The following is a 22246-nucleotide window of genomic DNA, read 5'->3' on the forward strand; positions in this document are numbered from 1 at the left end:
TGTTCCATTCCACTGGCACTCATATACAGTATGGCCTAACAAGATGTTTTTGCAGTAGGCAACTATGAAGGAATGGATCATGAGTGTTATAAGGCTGATACAGTAAGTTCAGTATATAAAATACAGCATTTCTAGTCATATGTTTTTAGGCTTCAGTTCTCCTTGAATTACCTTGATAAACAGCCCAAAAACAAATGATGAGTGCAAGAATTTAAAGTATAGTCAATATAAAATTTGAATTTTAGGCTCAAAATGGGCAACCAGAGAGGGCCACAACTTCGATATGAGTTTGTAATAAATAGGGATGCACCGAATCCACTATTTTGGATTCGGCCAAACCCCCGAATCCTTTGCGAAAGATTCGGCCAAATACCGAACCGAATCCGAACCCTAATTTGCATATGCAAATTAGGGGTGGGAAGGGGAAAGCATTTTTTAATTCCTTGTTTTTCCCTATATCTGTATGTCATAATGGTAAATCCTTTTTATATGTAACAACTTCAGAAATGTTCTGATCAGATATTAAAGATGACCTGTTTATACTCACACAAAAGAAGTTTTAAGGAGTTGCTGATGACATTTGTACATTAATTAGTCTACCTCTAATATGAAATAAATCAATTGAATTGATCGTAAGATAGAGCTCACTCGCGACATATTGCCGTATACGATATAGGTGGTTTATTTAATTTATTTACAGTATGTGTGATTCTTATGTTGAATAGCACCTGTATGCATTGCCTATGCTCCATTGCTGTTATATTGTTCAACATGGCCCCAATACATTAACAGTGTACATCTACAATTTATTGCATATCAATCAAATAAAAACCGACATTGCAAAGAGGTAATGTTTGCTATTTGCATTTCTCCGCACTGGTGTCTTACACCCCTACGGGTGCAGAAAAGGCACAGAAATCTGAGCTCTGTATAGTGCTTTTCTTTCTCCATATCATCAATTCTCAAACATAACATATAGATAGCAGCTTATTATGCAAATGTCAGCAATGAAAGTACATTTATTTATTCTGGTCTAGGCTGGTATTAAACCTGCATCCTACTGTGTGTAATCTACAGATTCTTTACCTCTGGATGAAAAAGGCTGCTAACATGCTGTTGATTGTGTACTCCGTTTTACAGTCCTGAGCAGCGAGGTGGAAGTATATTTGAAACTATTTTATAACACATATTTTTGTTAAAAAAAAAAACATGGCATCACAACCATTGCCATTACATATTTTGGTCACACTTCATTACCAGGTTCAAGTAAATCATATGTGCCCATTATGTAAATCTTCTGATTCTTCTGAATAAGTATATTTAGATATAACATAAATAAATAAAAACATATACACGTAAAGGTAATTCTGTGAAATATTTTTCAGCTAGAAGCTGTTATTTAACAACTATAAAGCAACAATGTGACAAGCACAGGTTCACAGTTACTCCTTCTTTCCTACAGACATTAAAGAGATATACTATGTATTAGGATATATTAGGTTAGCATAGCTTGCTTTAACCTGCCCTGGTGATGCCTCACAAAACAGTTTTCACTCTTCTGTTACACTGATAAAGTACAGTATGAGATAAAATACAATATGGAAAGCTTTGTTCTGAAACTACAGTGTTAGGGAAATAAAATAATATTCAAAAATAAGCTTTGATGTGATTCAAATGTGATAAAGCAAGAGTACCTTTTCAGGAAATAACAGGTGGTCAGTTTGTTTAAGAAAACATTTTCTTCCATTTTTTCCTTTCAAGACTGAATTTGATTAAATATCAGATTTATGATGATGATCAATTATATTCATTTTAAAAAAAAGTTAACAATGGGGCTTATTTACCACAAATGGGTAATTAGCAGAAGGGATAATTGGCATTTCTCTTTGTATCATAAATATGCATTTTCTTCTCAAACCTGAAAGAATACATTAGCAAATCTACAGACTGTATAAATGAAATACATGCAAATATATCTAGAGATAACTTGGTATATATATATATGTGTATATATATATATATATATATATATATATATATATATATATATATATATATATAATGATATCTAATGAATCTGCTTTCTTACCTGCTTATTGCTTTATCTGTGAGCTGCATGCTATTCACCCAACAAACCCAGAGCTTTAAAGCTGTTTTTTCCTCTTATATTATTTCTAGAGGGGAGCACTTAACCTCACCCGCTCCTGCAGTTTACTTGAGTTTGCTTTGGGCAATAAAATACCAGGCTTTTAAGATCTCCGAATGCACAATAATGGAATCGGAAATTACATAATCAGAAGCAATCTGGACTCTATTTATAAAAACGTCAATGACCTAATTTCGTTAATGTTCTCACAAAAATATTTGCTTTTATTCTAGACATGAGGTAGCATCTCCAATAACTCTGAGTATAAAGCTTAGCTGCTTAGTTCTAAGGAACAAATGTAGTTTGCTGACAGAATAACTCTGAAAGAGACACGCATAAGCACACACAGAGGCACATTTATCAAGGGCCAAAATTTGAATTCATGGGAGTTTTTTAAAACTCCCATAAACTCCCATGAACTCGAAATTTATCAATAAATTTATTACTAAACTTGGGTGAATGGGTTCGACATGAAAATTTGATTCGAGTTTTTTCTCAAAAAAAAAAAAAAAAAACCTCGAAATGTCAGGAGGGCTGCAAACCACTCCAAATTGATCCCAGGACGTCTCCCATTGACTAAAACAGCAATTCACCTGGTTTTAGGTGGCGAATAGTCTAATTTGAGTTCTTTATGGGCCAGAGTATGACAAATCTCGTAAAAAAAATTAGAATTTTTTTTTTAAAAAAACCTCAAATCGAATTTTAACAATTCCCTAGTTGAATGTGATAATTTTGCCCATGAAAACTCGAAATTCTAATTTTCAATTCGACCCTTGATAAATCTGCCCCACACTGTTTTGTTAATAGGTATATTTGTGCATCAGATTTATTCTGTTGCATATTAAAGGCACAACTTAAAAACTAAACTAAGCACATTTAGCACTTCAAATAACTGAGTTTATAAGTGTTAATTGCTAAAGTTTCAAAAACTGTTCAATGATGGCCATTTTGGGTGTTGGCTTTTCATTGACTGCTCAATTGGTCGCAATAATCAGCCTTTGATCTGAATGAATCTGTCTTTCTTCAGTATATTCTTATGCCACCAAATTGGCTCACTGGCTAACAGATTGGATCATATAGGAAACAAACTGCCTCTGCTTTGAAGTGTAGTAGAGCAGCTTTACTTAAAAACAGTGGCAAAGTGCTAAAGATCAGATCTGTAATCTACCTGCTTATCCAGTATCAAAAGCTCACATTGCATCTCACGTCTAAAAACAATGGCAAATATAAATAGAATTTAGTTGAAGTTGAATTATGCTCCGCTATCTAAAGTAAAAGTAAAGTCATTAAAATGCCCTCCTATGCATTTGAATCGGCAGCAGATTATGTATTACAAATCACGTTAATACATAAAAAAAAAAAATACATGAATGCTATTTATAGGGCTGGTATTTTAATAATTATCATAACTGTTATTATTAGACAGATACAGAAAGGCTGGCATTTTTTCTAGAGAAGAATCTTGACTATATTAAGTAGAAATTGTCAATCATGCATTCAGGATGTTTTAAATTAAGTCTGAATGTAGCAATGCCTTATCTGGCATAGCACATATTGGCAGCAAGAAGACAATAGCCTGGTCTGATCCATCACAAAAGGACAAAAAATTTTTTTTTCCCAAATACACACACTATGGGGCCTATTTATCATGCTGTGTAAAACATTGGAGAAATATATCACTGGTGATGTTGCCCATAGCAACCAATCTGCAAATCAATTTCAACGGCCTGCAAGTTATAAAACAAAAGCAGAAGTCTCATTGGTTACTATGGGCAACATCACGGGTAATGTTTGTCTCCAATGTTTTATACAGCATGATAAGTGGGTCCCTCACTATAACCAACTGCTACTGTACAGGCTGTAAACTTTACTGGTCTATTTAGTCCTTTCCATATTAGACCATTTCAAAAATATTCAGGAGAGAAAATCATTGGCATTAAAATGAATACAAGGAAATGGTTCATGGTCTCGGCACATTGGTTAGCATTCTTTTAAATCCTTACGTATGTCTATTTTTGTTATCAGTTATAACACATGTATAATACATATAATACATTTCCAGATTCAGTTTTAGGCAATGAATAACATGGCAGTGCCTGCATAGTGTTCATAACTAAAATACATGACTACAGTTATATCTAAAGTAGCAAACTTACAGTATTCATTATTTGCTCCTCCAAAGAAAAAGTAGTTGGTAAATATACCAATAAAGAGGAGAATGTAGTAAACTCTTATTTCAAAGGGAAGCCAGGTTGACAGTGAGGCTAGAATGCAGCAAACCTATGATCACAACAATTTGAAATGTTTTCTATGATTATTACTCCTATGACTCCTATCCTATTACGCCTGCCCTGTAAGGTAACAGATGTAAACGTGTATTGTGTTACAGGAGATATGGCTATTTTGCTGGAAATATGGAATTAAGGTTCAGATCAGAATGCTGTATATGTTTTCTATATGGTCTGTGCGTCCCTGGGTATTCAAACCAAGTTGGTGGACTGATATCCAAAGACAGGTCAATGGTGCTATTTCCTTGCCATGGATCTACACCAGACTTACACCAACTTAAGAGGTGAAAATTGGAAGAGCAGCAGCTGACAAAGTAGTTTATTCCATAATGACTTGCATTTTGTACAAGGGCTTTGCCCGAAACATGTTATGTGCTTACACTGTTAAAATAAAACACTTTATAAATACTGCCTGAAGCTGTTTTAGTCTATATTGATTTTTGCTACAAACACCTGTGATTTGAAGCCATATGTTTGTTACTTGAAAAATACATTAACTTGGGATCTTAATTGCTAAACAATATTGCTCACCTGTTTGGCTAAGCTGGGATGTGCTTCTGCTTCTTCGTGATACTATAGCAACTACTTTGGCACTTAGACTTGATCTCCTTTTCTTTCCACAGGTCCCAATCGTCCCAACGGCTGTATCAGACTGACTACCATCATTGTGTTCCAGCTTGTATATTTCTCCACTCACACTTGTGCTCTTAGTTATGGCTATCCCTGAAGAACCCATCCGCCTGCTTTGCATTCTGGGTGTAAAGGAACTACAAGGAAGAAAAAAATTATGTTAGGGTCTTTTTGAAGGCAACATAAGCAAGTTATCTGTGACCTTTTAGAACCATTTAAAAAAAAACACACACATTTATAGGGAGGGTTATTTAGTAAAATCCGCATTTTTCTCATTTGTCAAATAAAAAAAACCATCACCAAAACTCAATACCCGACCATGACCAAACCTCAATAGCAGATTTTAACTTTGTTTATATAAAAAGCTCCATTTAATTGGTTCGGGTTAAAACCTCGATAAAATCATGCGAAAACCTGAATCATACAATTTTTCCAGGGTTTTTTTTCCCCAAAAGCCTAATTTTTTTGTATTCTTGCCTGAAAAGTCCGAAATGATCTGATTTTTTCGCTAATTCCAGTGCAGACCGCATAAACCTCAAAATAGGACAAAGACCATTGACTTATAAACAACCTTGGCAGGTCTGAGATGGCACATTTTTAGATTCAGGCTTTTTGCTGCATCTGACGTTAGTAAATTTTGAAAAATTTGAGTTTTTAAAAAAATTAAAAATTCGAGTTTTGCCCCAAAAAGCCTGACAACATAAATTCAGAATTTAGTAACTAACCCTCTTGATGTTGTTTTTGCACCTGGAATTGGCTCTTTTACGTTCTCAGTAATTCATTTTCTAATAACCTGACACGCTTTAGGTTAGTATCCTGTAGTACATTGATTTTACCAATGAGTCGCTTACAACCTTTGAAAATGTGGTCACTCATGAGGTCAAAAAACTTTGGGGCCTAAATAAGAGTAAACAGTCACTTAAAAATCCAACGTTTGCTGAAAAGAGGGCACTAAATACTTTAAAACAAAATAACTCCATAGTTATACGTAAAGCTGATAGGGGGTGCCACGGTCTTAGTGGATAAAACCAAATATATGTCTGAAGAGTATAGCCAGTTAACAGCACCAGGGCACTATGAATTAAGCGATAATGACCCCACTGTAACAATTAAAAAGGTAATTGACCTAATGGTTTCACAGGCATGTGAAAATGGTGTTATTCCAACCCAGGTAAAAGAGTACCTGATTACAGACTCTCCATTGTACCGGTATGTTTGAAGGATACCATGAAATAAAAGTGGTCAGCATTGACATGCAAAGTTATACACCGCCATTCCACAGGAAGAAGGTATAAAAGTGGTAGAGGAGGCTTTGTTGGACACTAACCTGTCGCCACAATATAGTATACTTTATTGTCGATTGTTTAACAATGTATGGGAAGTACTACTAGCAGTGCCAAGGTACATATATGGGTGCTGCAGTCGCACCTGCTTTTGCAAACTTGCATGTACACTGTATACCACTTGGAGAAAAAACTGTTCCTAGAGAGCAGGGTACAACAAACATATATTTCGGTATTACTGCTATGTGGACGACATTCTGATATTGTGGAATGGCTTGGTAGAAACATTTAGGGAGATAGTGGACTCCGCAAACTAGGCACATAAAACCATAAAATTCACATCAGAAATAGGGGGAACACACTCAATTACCTTGTACACCTTGAATAAGTAGATGGACAGATTCAAACATGCCTCTACCGTAAGGACACAACATAGAAACAACATGCAACCAGCTTTCATACCCCTAATGTCATCAAGGCCATCCCTAAAGGACGTAGGATCTCATCAGACATAAATAATTTCGAAAAGTCTACTGCTAACTTAAAAGAGAGATTTTTAAGCCGAGATAATAATCGAAAATCTATTGAAAAATGTATAGATGGGACCTCACGGGTAGAAAGGAAAGACCTCTTAATGTACAGAACAAAAAAAAAGAAAAAAAGAAGAGTACCAACAGCTCCCTTTCATTTCCACATATTATACTCATAGCAAAGCTATAGAGAGTATTGTTTGTAAATATTATACAGCAAGATAAGACACTCATCAAATCAAATTCTCTTTAGCTATAAAAGAGGTAAATGTTTGAGAGACATGCTTTGTCCATCCGAAACGGATCCCCTAAAAATAGATTTACGGGGAAACCTAAAAAGGGCAGATATGTATGTTTGAATTGTGTATGCTGTACCTCTATTATTAAAGGTGAGAAGTTCAATCATCCCTTACATGGTACCCCAGTCCAACTACAACACTATGCCACCTGTGATACCTGCAATGCAGTTTATCTACTTAAATGCCCGTGTGGGATGGTCTATGTGGGACAAACTGGTAGACCAGTGAAAACAAGAATCAAAGAACACCATGGGAATAGCCGTAACTATAAAAAGGGTACATACACAGACACAGCTGTAGCACGACATTTCTCAGAAAGTAACCACAATCTAAATCAACTAAAGTGGTTAGTCTTGGAAGTTCTATATATGCCCCCTAGAGGTTAAGACCTGAAACTAAAATTATCACAAAGAAAAATTTACTGGATCAAGAAATTAAATACGGTCAATCCAAAAGGCCTAAATGAAATCATGAAGTGTAAAATGCATCTTATAAGTTGCAATGTAAATATTAATATGACTCTTTTATTTACTTTCCAGATTTTGATTTCTTGCCCTAGTTGATTGTTTGTAACAATCAGAATACGGCTAATGGTAACATATGGGCAAGCTATAATAATTAAGTCATGATAACCTTGTGTTCCCTTTGTCATTGTTTTGCTAAAGTTGTTCTAGACATTGGTACTCTGAATGGGCTGATAGGCTTATATAGAGGCAGTACCACGTAATGCTCATTCCATTCAAACAAAGTGTTTTCCTTTACAGCACCTCATACTATATGCACGTTTGACACACACTGATTTTTTCTAGAGGAACAAAAAATGACTCTAACAGAAAAAAAGGGTTGAAAAATTACTGAATGGACCTTTAGTTACGTGGACTTTAATTTAACTTTTTTTATTGCTCACCTAATTGCATTGGTGGTCACTAATTTGAGGGGAGGTGGATCCAATTTTTAACATGAATTTGAATAAATGATTTATTTTTACTAATGAAAAGCTTTGGGACATAAATCTTTTGATATAAATTGTTTTGTATATGGGAGGTGGAAAGATACCTGTATATGTAACGTCCTTTAAATTTGCATTTTCTATTGGATGTTTCACACTTGACAAAGAGCCTCACAAGCTCGAAACATGTTGAGTGGCAATAAAACTCTATTTAGCAGTTAATCTGTTGTGAAGTGCCAAATTCTTGTAAAACTTTATTATTGAATACTTTTTAAAGTTCTTATACTAATTGGGTCTGGCTTTGTTCCTCTTCTCGGTTGGTTAAACATGTTCATACAACATTAGGATTAGAATAGTCCCACAGTAAATACAGTTAAAAAGCAATGTACCATAAAATTGCACTTAGCTCGAGGGAAAAACTTATGTTAACATATACTTCTTAAATCTATATATTGTGTCTACTTGTGCCTTGCCTGCAATATACCATTCCCATACTAAAGGGATAACAGAAATAAGGAGGGTCTTGGGAGGTGATAAATTAAAAGCATGTCAAGCCAGACTATGACAATGACAGATGAGGCAAGATGAACACAAAGTGGCTGAGATACATACAACCAGTTGTTTAATCTGTAATTTAGCCATCCCAGAGGATGGGTTACTTTAGTTCTGACTGATGACTCAGAGAAGGAGCACAGCACATCAGGTAATATTTCAATTTGTACAGAGTCAATCCAATATGATCAAAATCATCCAGCTGCTTGAAATCTGGGAATGTATGGTTTCATTAAAACAACCAGCTAAGCCTTATCATATTTTCCTCAAACATTATCACCAACTACAGTATTTATCCAACCCTTCCTTTTTTATTTTCCCACACCTAACCCATCTCATTCATAGTATTTTCCTGTGTTTTTCCTGCTCATTTGTGTTCTTATTGTTTTACCCATTATCTTCCACTGTATTCTTCCTACACTACTCCCCATCTGATGGCCCTCACAATCCTTTCTCTGTGTAAGGGGGATTAATATACCTTGGCACATTTCTGTGAAAACAAATCATCTTAGGATAAGAAACAGACACATTTTCCAGACGGCAGTTCTGACCTAAGGCTAAAAATTTGCAAAGGTGATTGTATTCGCTTGTTCATAAACATAACCCATTGACTATACATTAACTATACTAAAAACATCTCGTGGTGATCTATAAATGCTACAATTCTGCACACTGGGAAAGAAACATTCTTCTCTTTGTCATAACACTGTATTTGTATATGTTACAAATCATGGACACTTGTCTTTACAAAGCACTGGAAGAATGAGCATTCAGAATGATGGGCTGTAAAGTGATGCTTAGCATTTATACATGATAAGTCATGCATGGTAGACTTGCAGAGAAATGCATTTTTATTGCCACACTAAAATACTATAGCTAATGCAAAACCAAATGTGTTTTTTTTCTATATTAGGAAAATGCTGAATGTTAAAAATTACAAATTTTGAAAAGCCAAGCAGGACAATAAGGAACACAATTATACAGTAGATGTGCAGAGAGGACCAAGAAAAAAAAGTGCGAAGCAAAATGATTATTTAGGGAGGCAAAGAGGTTTTATGGAAAGTGTGACATGCAAACATGCATTAACGGTATTATAAAATACTATAACCACTTTGCACATTGATAGATATGTTCCATAGGCATTAGCTTGTGAAGCTCAGCAACTAATGAAATGTACTATATGTATAAGATATTTAACAGTTAACTCATTAGCTCACATCTATTACATTATACATCAGTACAGAAGGGGAAATCAATAAAAAATACTAAAGGGATACATAGTTAACAATAAATTAAATGTGCCTATGGGCAGGGTACATGTTTTGCTCTGAACCCCAGAGAACTACCAAACAATGGACCAGATTCGATTCAGTGAGGAAAAGGTTTATCAAGTGAAAACTCGTGGATGAGATTAATTTTGAGATGTAATTCAGAAAAAGTTATCTCGCGGTTTATCATGTGAAAAAACTGGAACTAAATTCAGGAGAAAAGTTTTTCTCCTCTAATTGAATCTTTTCCATGAGTTTTCACGTGATAAACCAAGAGATAACTTTTCTCTGAATTTAATCTGGCCCAATATTGTGTTATGCATCTTGAACCGGATTAAAAATGCAAAAGAAGGTGCCAGTGACTTCTGTCCCTTTATTCATGAATGACACATAATTAAGGGGCATGCTAGGGAACACCCATGTCCTGTCCATATGCTGCCCATCCTGTATGCACTACTGCACACAAAGAAGGGTGCAACACTATGGGGCTGACTTATCAACATTTCAATTCTAATTTTTTTTGTGATTCAAATTTTTTTTTAGCTAAAACTCAACATTTTAATTAGAGTTTCCAAACTACACATGTTATGTATTAAGGATGCATTGAGGATATTATTGAGATTATTAAGCACCAAAATCCCGAAAACCTCATGACTCATTTTTAGTGATTTTTTTTTCAATTCAAGTTTTTCAAATGTTTCTAATTTTTCGCGAGTTTGTTCTTGAAAATGATGAGTAGCATACACATTAAGAAATTTGAATTTTAATAAATAATTCTTTATGTGCTCCTTTCAGAGAGTGCAATGAATTGACTCTAAGGGGTATATTTATCAGTTGGAGATCGTCACAGTCCTCTAAAGTGAAATTCCGCAACTCTGCATTAATTTGTATGGGATTTTTAAAAGAGTATTTATCAATGGGTGAAAGTTCATCCTTTGATAAGTACACCTTTCAAAATCCCATCAAAATGAATGGAGAGTGGTGGAATTTCACTCTAGAGTACTGCGGTGATCTCTAACTTCACTCTTTGATAAATATATACTTTTTGAGTGTGTTTTTGCACTTTGCTTCTTGCAAATATACCCTAACTAAAACCAATGTGTAATGTGTAGTAAAGGACAATGTTTTGGGTAAAAATGTTTAAAGCACATTCTTAAATAGGGATAGTTGCTTTGCCTCATTTGGTCCCATAGAGACGTGTGATCTAACCATGGCTTATGGCACAATGCAATTTAGCACCTCTAAACAAGCATAACTTTGTACTCTAACAGGACTGCAATCTGCCTGTCAATGCGCTGGTGTAGCTATTGACCATGGGAACACTGACAGGGGAATTCTAGTCCAGTGAAAGTGCAAAGATTTGAGTGGAGGGGATAAATTTGTGTTTTTTTTTCTGCCAGAAACGTGCTGTACACCTTCATACTGTAGGTGTCCTTCTTGTGTCTCATAAAACTGTTTGTCTTCCTTGATAGATGAAATTCTGGCTGTATTTACAAAAGAGCATTCATTCTGCCTTGTTACCCACACATGTATTCAATATAATTGTTAATAGTTTCAAGTACCTTTGCCTTGGTTCACACTAAAGTTCTAAGGGCCAGTGTACTTAACAGTGGTAGTTCAACTATGGCTCTCGCACACCCTTAGTAAATTAGAGTAACGACACCTGGTGCACGAAGGTAGAGGATCGGCCGCCTCCCAAACAGTCCAGCAGAAAGAATCCCAAGGCACACAGGATAATTGAAAGCAAGCTGCCTTGCGTGTTTATTGCGAAGTGCAGCACTTCGCAATAAACACGCAAGGCAGCTTGCTTGCAATTATGCAGTGTACTTAACAGCACATTTGGGCCCCTGGTTCCTGGCATATCATTCCTGAATTAACTTTATAGCAGCTATATTACATTGCTTCTTGAACAGGTTTAACACAGACCTTTATGATCCGAAGATGGGTACTTCATACTAATGACCGAGTTCCCAATTTTGAAACACTATCGGTCTAGAGTTTTATTCATGTGTGTAGACTACTGGAGTCATTTATGAAAATAGAAGCAAAGTGTAACTCATAGGGGTACCAAATGTTAGGCACCCCCAGTGAATGTAATCACTTACCTGATATCCATGGCTGCTACCCCAGTAAGTAGAAACCTGTAGCAGTAAAAAGTTCTTCTTAGCGAGCACCATGGAGCTATTTTCTTCTTTCCCTTCTTTTTTCATCAGTGCTGGGGCCAAATGCATGCACAGTAGAGTGAATGAGCCAGCTTTTTTGTTAACATGTGCGTATTCACTTTACTGCACATGTGTACCAGCGATAAGAAAGGAGATGCAGGAATATGATCATTCTGTGGTGCTCGCTGAGAAGTACCATAACCCTGTGCAGTTTTCTACTAACAGGAGCACAGGCCCACAGTATCAGTAAGTGATTACAATCACTGGAATTCCCTAACATTTAGCATCTCCCAGTGATTTAATTTTTTTTCTCCTTTAATATCATAATTCTAAGAGATCAGGCAAACTGGATATCCATTCTTCACCTTGTCAAATAATTGCTGAAATTTGGGCCACACTTAAGTACTAAAACAAAAACAGACTTGTAAGATTGAGTTTATTGTGTGTGGGTTTTATATTATTTATTGGGATGCAGACATATTTTTGGGTGGTCAGTGGCTTCTCATCATGGGCTCTGAAAAATACCACCACAAAACATTACATTGCACTTGTCTGCAAAAAGAGTAAATCCCCACACAAAAACACTTTATCTTACAAGGAATACTGGAGCGTGCTCAGGCAAATTTAAATTGCCGGCTCATACATTTGTCTCATATAATGCTGTAATGCTATGAGGAACATGAGACTAATGGAAGCAGACTTGTTGCTCATATATAAACCTGTTAAAAATAGTTGACTCACCATAGTCTCCTGCGAGGGCGTTCAGATTGCTCTGACATAAAGCTTGTGCTACTGAGACGTGAGGCACTACTGGTACGGGAAATGGCTGACACATCACTGACATCACTATCAGACGATTTGGCTGAGACGTTGTCACAACTTCTGTACTGATCTCTGTGTGTGTTATACTGAAAATAGAAGAAGATATATTCTGTTTATTCATGGTTAAATGTTGCAGGTCAGTGCAGTCCTAGTTCAAGAGTTTTATGTTATGTAAAACTTTTATGTTACGTAAGCAGTGTCGGACTGGGACACGAAGGGCCCACCAAAAAACCTTAGACAAGGGCCCACCAAAAAACCTTAGACAAGGGCCCACCAAAAAACTTTAGACCAGGGCATCATCCTCAGTACAATTTTCTTCCTCTCCTCACTCAACCTCTATTCTCCTAGTCTCTTTTCTTTACATACTATAATCTTTTATTCTATGTATTTAACCTCTTTGTTCTCATAGAAATGGGGAATGCCTATGAAATAGGCAAAGTGTTTAGCAGCATGAGGGCCACTGACTACTGGGCCCACCGGGACTTTTCCTGGTATCCCAGTGGGCCAATCCAACACTGTACGTAAGACTTTTATGTTATGTACAGCAGCATTTTTATGCCTTTCTAGCCTGCATTCTGGGCTTCACACATTTTAGATCAACCAGAACTGTTAGAAATGAAAATATTTTAACACTTTCATGCTATTAAAACTTCTTTCATACCTAGGCCGTAGCTGCAATCATTACAGCTAGATCTCTCTTGGCTGCATTCTCCTGCCATACACCCTTTTGGATTCTCAGCTTAAAGGAGAAATATACACCTGGGTTAAGAATAAGCTAAACTGATTCAGTTTAATAAGCAATACTTTTTTCTCCCCATACTGTAATCCTGTTTGAGAGGAAACAAAATATACTTTGGAAGAGGTTTCCACTTACCAACTACCTACTACCAACAGTCAGTATAATACTGTGCATCATCCACAGTGTTTCTAACTGCCTGCACTGAATTGTGGTACTTTTAGCCCCAGGAAGCATTTAGTGGCTGCTGTTACAACCCACAAGCACTATTTACCTGACTGCCTCCGCCTTACCTCAGCATGCACTGGCCACTGTATCTTTGGCACATAGAGGCACATTTTTTTCCAGGCCCCATTTTCAGACTGTAGTTTCAACTTGCTAGAGCTTCACATCAAGGGGCTGATTCACTAAATTCGAGTGAAGGATTCGAAGTAAAAAAACTTCGAATTTTTTGGGCTACTTCGACCATCGAATGGGCTACTTTGACCTTCGACTACGACTTCGAATTGAAGGATTTGAAGTAAAAATCGTTCGACTATTCGACCATTCGATAGTCGAAGTACTGTCTCTTTAAAAAAAACTTCGACCCCCTAGTTCGGCAGATAAAAGCTACCGAAGTCAATGTTAACCTATGGGGAAGGTCCCCATAGGCTTGCCTAAGTTTTTTTGATCGAAGGATATTCCTTCGATCGTTGGATTAAAATCCTTCGAATCGTTCGATTCGAAGGATTTAATTGTTCGATCGAAGGAATAATCCTTCGATCGTTCAATCGAATTTTCTGCGCTAAATCCTTCGACTTCGATATTCGAAGTCGAAGGATTTCAATTCCTAGTCAAATATCGAGGGTTAATTAACCCTCGATATTCGACCCATAGTGAATCAGCCCCCAAATGTATTTGGTACCACATAATATTTATTTACAGTATGAGAAATAAACCTTCACTCAAATCAGACCCCCCTGTTTAAAGATATGCAAAATCGATTCTCCTAAAAAGTCATGCTACCAAATTTCTATTTAAATAACAATTAAATAAAAACATTTAAAGCATAATTCAACACTACACTATTTTAAATTGTAAGTTACAAGGCTGATGTTACTCTAAAAAAGCAGTTCATATAAATTGTTCATAAAATCTTTAATTAATGTGTCAGTTCATTGGGTTAGTGGAATTTAACTTAAGTTTTTAGTTCACTGGTAGTCAGTGGAGTTTGCCCCCTGTTGGTCCTGTTACGCTTTTCTGTGTTGCCATTGCTGAATACGTAACCTTCTATATAAGTTCGGTTAGGTTTCTAGGCAAATCACGGTATTGTTTGTGCAAGTTTTAACATAATTTTACATGTAACTCACAGTTTATGCAACTTTGTGTAAATTTGCATAACATGCCGGGTTTCTATTCAGATGTGGATTATTCTGGGCCCAGCACAACTGTACCCCCTCTTCTCCCAGTGGCGGCTGACACCAGGGGGTATATTTATCAAAGAATAAAGTTAGAGATCACCACAGTCTGCTGCTGAGTGAAATACCGCCTATCTCCATTCTTTTCTATGGGATTTTTAAAGGCATATTTATCAAAGGGTGAAAGTTCACCCTTTGATAAATATACCTTTAGAAATCCCATAGAAATGAATGGAGAGAGGCTGTGTTTCACTCTAGCGGACTGCGGTGATCTCTAACTTTATTCTTTGATAAATATACCCCTAGATATTCAACAGCCTATCCTTGTAACACACATACTTGATACATTGGGGAATAGTTATCAAAGAGTGAAGTAAGAGTTTTTAATCAATGGGTGAAAGTTCATCCTTTGATAAATACGCCTTTCAAAATCCCATAGAAATGAATGGAGCATGGCAGAAATTCACTCTAGCAGACTGTAGTGATCTTTGATAAATATACCCCATCGATTCTCAAAGGCTTCCTGATTGCCTATTAACACAATACAGATACAGAGGAGAGCACCATCAGGCAGGTTCACTGCTAAGCAGAATTGTATTGCTGACTAGTACACGTGGGAGAGGTTGCATTGAGCTGTGAATCTAAGGCAGGGGTGTCCAAACTACGGCCCGCGGGCCAACTGCGGCCCGTGGTCGATTTTTGATTGGCCCGCAGCCAGGGCCGGATTACCCGGTAAACAGGCTGGTTTTCTGCTCTGCCACCAATCAGGGCCCGCGTAGCTGAAGGGCCGGCCCATCATGGAGAAAAAGATCTGCCCCCCTGCTGGCCTGCTGAAAAAAAGATCACCAGCCAACCGCTTGTTCCGGGCCCTGTGACGTCCGGCGCACTTGTGAGGTAAAGTGAGAAGAGTTGGCGGGGGAAATGCTGCCCAACTGTTGCGATACTACGGGACTCCAGTACGCACATGCGCGCACTCTCTCTCCCCCCCCACTGAATACACATCCCATATGGCTATATATCAGTGCAGTCAGCAGCATATGTCTAAATGTAATTCTGTGTAATCCAATGCCTACTGATATGAACTCCAAAAACATAGTTCTGATGGCAGCTTTTTCCTATGCTGGGGCTGTCTACAAATTGTGTGTCCATAAATGCCTCATAGACTCTTATTTATAATTTGTTCCCTAATCTCTACTGATTGTAAATATGCATGAATAAATAACTTGGATGTATAACACTATTATGTTCTCTGTGTACTATGTTGTACAGGAGCCAAGTTTTTATGGGAATAGGTAAGTTATGTGATGAAGAAAAATCTGTTTTGGGTAATAAAGGGTACTTTTGTGTAATAAAAGGGTACTTTATAGTAAAAGGTTCCACTTTAACCATGAATGTAAGCAGGAATATGTACCCAAGACTGGCAACCTGTTTCTTTCCAAATCTGAATGAACTACAAACCCCTCCAGAGAGGGAGGAGTTTGCACATCTTTAGCCAGGTTACCAAATAGTCTGGGGGTGGCACCGTATGTTGGGTGCAATCTGCATTGTCTCTCTCTCTCTCTCTCTCTCTCTCTCTCTCTCTCTCTCTCTCTCTCTCCAAAATGTCCTTTCTGAATGTTTAAGCAGCAAAATAAGCTCCACATAATCAGCACGGCATCCAGTGTAATTTCAAGTTCATATACTGTATCTAATATACAGGCACAATATAATAATAATAATGCACGTGGTGTACACACTGATGATCATCACATTAGCTTTGCTGCTAGTCACTCTCTCTCGCGCACATCTCAGGAGTGAGGGGGAAAAGGAGAGCAAGGAGAGAAGATCCCATTTCCCTCATTACACCCACTGCTACAAGCTTAAACATACTAAGCACAATTCAGCAGGAACAGTCCCCTAAATTTGCTCATAGTCTGAACAAAGAGATCCTATAAAACTATGGCAGCATAGTTATTCCCCTGTACTAAGCACAATTCTGCAGGAACAGCTCCTAAATTTGCTCATTGTCTGTACAGAGAGATCCCATAAAACAATGGCAGTATAGATATTCCCCTGCACTAAGCACAATTCAGCAGGAACAGTTCCCCTAAGTTTGCTCATATTCTGTACAGAGAGATACCATAAATTGTAGTGGTTTCACAATTCATTTTGCCTGGGATCCAGCATGTCAGCTCAATGGTCGGCCCCCACACATTTTCACCTCACCAAATCTGGCCCTTGTTGTAAAAAGTTTGGACACCCCTGATCTAAGGGATGTTGTGTGGTGTTTATACAAATGGCCTGCAGGTGTCACTGTCTACATGAGTTACTGTGCATACTTCCTGTCAGCTTAAAAGTGAAAGTTACTGTTGTGTAATGCCTGCATGACTCTGCTAATAAAGCAGTTATCCTCATCCTCGGCCACCCAAAACATAACATGTTGTGAAATGGTTCTTATGAGTATCATGGCTTCCTTTTGTCTGTGGAATCAGGTTTTTCTGTGTAAAAAAATGCTTATATCAATATTTATTTATGGATGTTCAGTTTGAACCTTTTCTACATGAGCTTAGCCAAATTAATTCATGTTATAAATAAAATTAATAATTAACAGTGACAGTGAAATATATTAAACAACATCATTCTAAACATTGTTTGTATACAGCTAAATACATTGAAATAAAGTAAAACATTTTCAAAAATTTATAGCCATAGTATATATAGTATGGTACATTTCTTTGTAGACATGGGCTATTTTGCGTTCTCCCAAGGGTCTGGTTCTAGGCCAGCCTTGCTGATAAACTTGCCAGACACCAAAGTTCCCTTTATTTGTATGTATAACAAACACTGTACAAACACAAAAATGAAATATATAAGAAAACTAAGGGGTCCGTTTATGCGCACAAAATATAGACAAATTTGTCTCCAAGTTTTCGCCAGTTTACTAACCTGCGGTAAATATACTTTTGCGAATTTTCTTGCGCAAAAAAATGTCTTCGCCAGTTATCGCATTCGCTGAAAATAATACTATGTACACATTAACACCTGGGGGCAGATTCACTAAGGGTCGAATTTCGAAGTTAAAAATACTTCGAAATTCGACCCTCAAATTGAAATCCTTCGACTTCGAATATCGAAGTCGAAGGATTTAGCGCTAAACGTTCGTTCGATCGATCGAAGGATTTTCGTTCGATCGAACGATTAAATCCTTCAAATCGAACTATTCGAAGGATTTTAATCCAACGATCGAAGGAAAATCCTTCGATCAAAAAAAGGTTAGCAAACCTATGGGGACCTTCCCCATAGGCTAACATTGACTTCGGTAGGTTTTATCTGCCGAAGTAGGGGGTCGAAGTTTTTTTTAAAGGGAAAGTACTTCGACTATCGAATGGTCGAATAGTCGAACGATTTTTCGTTCGAAACGTTCGAATCGAAGTCGAAGGTCGTAGTCGAAGGTCGAAGTAGCCCATTCGATGGTCGAAGTACCCAAAAAATACTTCGAAATTCGAAGTATTTTTCATTCGAATCCTTCACTCGAGCTTAGTGAATCGGCCCCCTGGTTTACTAAACAGCGAAATGTGCAAAAGACAAAATTTATGCAAGATTATTTGCATAATTTTACCGCCACCTATGTAGTGGTGTAAAACAATTTTTTCTCCAGAAAATTCTCAAGGGGCAGGAAATCCCATCCCATAATACTTTTTTTTTTACCCATTATTCTTTGCAGGGGATTTGTAGCTGCTGCTGACAGGATGTTTTGGCTTCTGCTTCTATCTGTTTCAACAGCAGCAGTTTCAGCTCAGAGGCGTATTATTGGCAGCGGCATCACAGTCCAAGGATTCGTCAGCCTCTACACTTTTTTGGTTTCATTGTGATTGGCTGCATTAAACTGTGCATTTGTATGAAGCAAAGAGATTGACTGGTATGATTTCTTGTTCATATGATTCTATTGGCAGAAGGATTTATATGATGCATTCATGTTTGATTGGTATAATCATCAGTCAATAAAGTTTATGAGTTTTGAAGATGCATTTCTGGCCATAAATGTCACAGTAAAAATTGCCATTATAACCGCCATGAAACAAGACTATTTTATAGCATAAATATTCGCAAAAATGTAATTTGACTCTAGAAAATTCGCAACTCGCTAAAATTGTCACTTACGTAAGCTGGTTCATTAACGTAGTTGCCGCAAGTGATCGCAATTACTTCAGAGCGTATCGCTGTTTAGTAAACGTAGTCACTGCGAATATTCTGGCACAAAAATATTCTCAGCAATAACATGTGGAAACTAAAAGTCAGATTTACCGCACTTTAGTAAACGGACCCAAAAGTGTCTCTTCCCCTTTTTTTATTTTTCCAGTATGTTAGAAGGTTGTTGCTAATTTTGATATATTTTGATACCTGTACATACAGCTACAATAGAAGGAGTTGCAGTACAATAAAAATTATTTAATTACGCAATGAGGTACTATGGATACAAGGCTCATTTAACAAAGCAGCACACTTTGCAAAGTGTACTTTTTGAACCCAATTCACTGTTTTTTTGTCCCACTGCATCATCACTGCATCCACGAGTTGACTTGCACCTGCAACAGGGTATGTGTTGCACCAAAGTATACATAATCTTCTAAATTAATATGCAGCTAGCATTTCAAAGAGGGGTTGGCATGATACACTGTATCAATATTATTGTTATTTACTTGCCTTATGTACTTAGGTGCAGATTTATGAAAGTGTGAAAGTAGAGCTCACCACAGAATCGCTCACCCACTTTTTTCTTATTCCTATGGGATTTTTAGAAGGGCATTTATTAAATTGTGACCTCTACCTTTCACCCATGAATAAATATGCTTCCCACAGGAAGGAATAGAACGTTTGTCAGTTTTTCTGGGGTGAGCTCTATTTTCACACTTTGATACATCTGCACCGTAGTAGCTATTAATGCAACCTACTGTGGAAACCATGGATTAATTGGCATGTCTATGCTGCTGGCAGTTCAGAACAGGCTGGGCAAATGCATTGGAGGTCAGCGCAAGTACATGGAAGTGCATGTTTGGGTACAGGTACCATTAATGAATGTTGTCGTATACAGACAACCATAAATCCATTTTTTTGTGCTACACTTGCTGACTGAAATTTGTAATTAATTTGTAATTATTGGTGAGGTGCTCAGTGTATTTTGAGGCACAGTCAATATATTTAATAAATGTGTGCTGCTCAAACCACTGTTTATTATTATTAAGCATTTTTTATCATTCCTTGTGAGAATATAGTATTGGGCACAGAACATTAATTAGCTACATTTCAAGGAGAAGAGCTTATTGGCATCATAGACAGGAAATAGAGCTTGCACCATGATCAATGAGCTTTAACTTATCTGTTATTAATGAACACCCATATACAGTAGATGTTTGTTTTGCCCAGTTATTAGTTATTTTCGCTTGTTGTAGCCATTATCAGATTCTGTGAAGCTGATACTGGCAAAGCGTGTAGTTTGCAAATGTGCCATTTTGTCATATTCTGTCTATACTCTCATATGTGTGTTTAAAGTGAAATAGTCACTAAAATAAAAAAACTGAAACATAATAAACATTCATCATTGTTTTTGCCAATGTGCCATTTTGTCATATTCTGGCTGGCCACCTATCATAGGCTTACAATTATGTTACAATGCCCTTATAAGTCATACTCATTAAGTTTAAATGAATACAATACTTTCAAATGTGTGTTCAAAAAAGAAATTGTCACTGAAATAAAAAAAACTGAAACATAAATAAACATTCATCATCGTTTTTTATCATGAATCATGAATTTGTGTTGCAGTTTTTGATATTTAAAGCAGTACTGACACCATATAAAACTGCTGCTGATTTCATTCAAACCTGTGGGCAGGATTTTATATATGGTATCATGAAAACCCATTGGGCACACTTTTTTCCAACTTCCAAGGATTGGTACACCTCCCATATCCTGTAGTGGCACACTTAAGAATAGTGATGTGTGGGCCGGCGACTTTTCATGGTTCATCTACATACTTCCCGACTATTCAAGTTTCCCTAAAATATTTGAGTGTATATTTGAGGTTTTCACCACTTTTATTCTCTCTAAAATAAAAAAAGTACCAATTGCTACCTTTCTAGATTAGGTAATGAGGCAGCAACCTGACTTCAACCTTTTCTAAATGAGTTGGTCCTAGATGTACAGTAGTTGTACTGCAGCAAATACTCCATTTTGAAGTGCCATCCCCAGGAATATGGAAAACATTGGCAGGGTTTTACATATAGGGGCCGATTCATCAAGAGTCGAATATCGAGGGTTAATTAACCCTCGATATTCGACTGGGAACTAAAATCGTTCGACTTCGAATATCGAAGTCGAACGATTTTGCGCAAATCCTGCGATCGATCGATCGAAGGATTTTTCGTTCGATCGAACGATTAAATCCTTCGAATCGAACGATTCAAAGGATTTTAATCCAACGATCGAAGGAAAATCCTTCGATCAAAAAATCACAGGCAAGCCTATGGGGACCTTCCCCATAGGCTAACATTGACTTCGGTAGGTTTTATCTACCGAAGTAGGTGGTCGAAGTATTTTTTAAAGAGACAGTACTTCGATTATCGAATGGTCGAATAGTCGAACGATTTTTACTTCGAATCGTTCGATGGTCGAAGTACCCAAAAAATACTTCGAAATTCGAAGTTTTTTTAATTCGAATCCTTCACTCGAGCTTCATGAATCGGCCCCCATAGTGTCAGTGATTTATCTCAGCCTAACATTTATTCCCAGCATTACAATATACTGCTACCAAGAACAGCTGAGTTTTAAGCAGCAAGAAAAAAAGAGACATTTTACAAATAAACCTCTAAAACAATAAAATGTATTTAAGGCACTACAATCTTTTTTTAACAGTTTTTACAGTTATAATTGTTACTCTAAGAAAATTACTCAGAACTTGCATTTGGCTTACATAGACCTTTAATAACCTACTGCCCGCAGCTGGACAGGGGGCGTGGATCAGGGAAGACCGACATGGAGGCAGCATCACAGAAGACATTCTGTCAGGGCTAAGCAGACACCACACTTCCTCCTGCGGCTCAAGCAGGAGGAGGAGGAGCAGTGAGTATAGAACAAGTCCCTGGTTCGATCCCAGTGAGTTCATGTCATCAATATATAGACTTACCATGATGGTTTACTGCATTATA

At 37.1% G+C, this 22246-nt stretch overlaps 1 protein-coding gene across 15 annotated transcripts in view; it reads right to left on the reverse strand.

The window, feature by feature from the left end:
- Nucleotides 1-22246, reverse strand: part of LOC108704156 (regulating synaptic membrane exocytosis protein 1) — a 203831-nt gene that overhangs the window by 29099 nt on the left and 152486 nt on the right. For 9 of the 15 annotated variants that reach the window (XM_018240564.2, XM_041563146.1, XM_041563135.1 and 6 more), the window contains 2 exons: nt 12849-13015; nt 4966-5201 (listed from right to left, as the gene is read on the reverse strand). The exons of 5 other annotated variants lie outside the window; for them this stretch is intronic. In XM_018240564.2, the coding sequence (XP_018096053.1) occupies nt 4966-5201; nt 12849-13015 (403 nt within the window). Of the gene's footprint in view, nt 1-2089; nt 2186-4965; nt 5202-12848; nt 13016-22246 lie in introns of those variants that run through there. One more of the 15 variants, XM_041563144.1, reaches the window with a different exon arrangement.

This window comes from Xenopus laevis, chromosome 5L, assembly GCF_017654675.1.
Source record: "Xenopus laevis strain J_2021 chromosome 5L, Xenopus_laevis_v10.1, whole genome shotgun sequence".
Lineage (NCBI taxonomy): Eukaryota > Metazoa > Chordata > Amphibia > Anura > Pipidae > Xenopus > Xenopus laevis.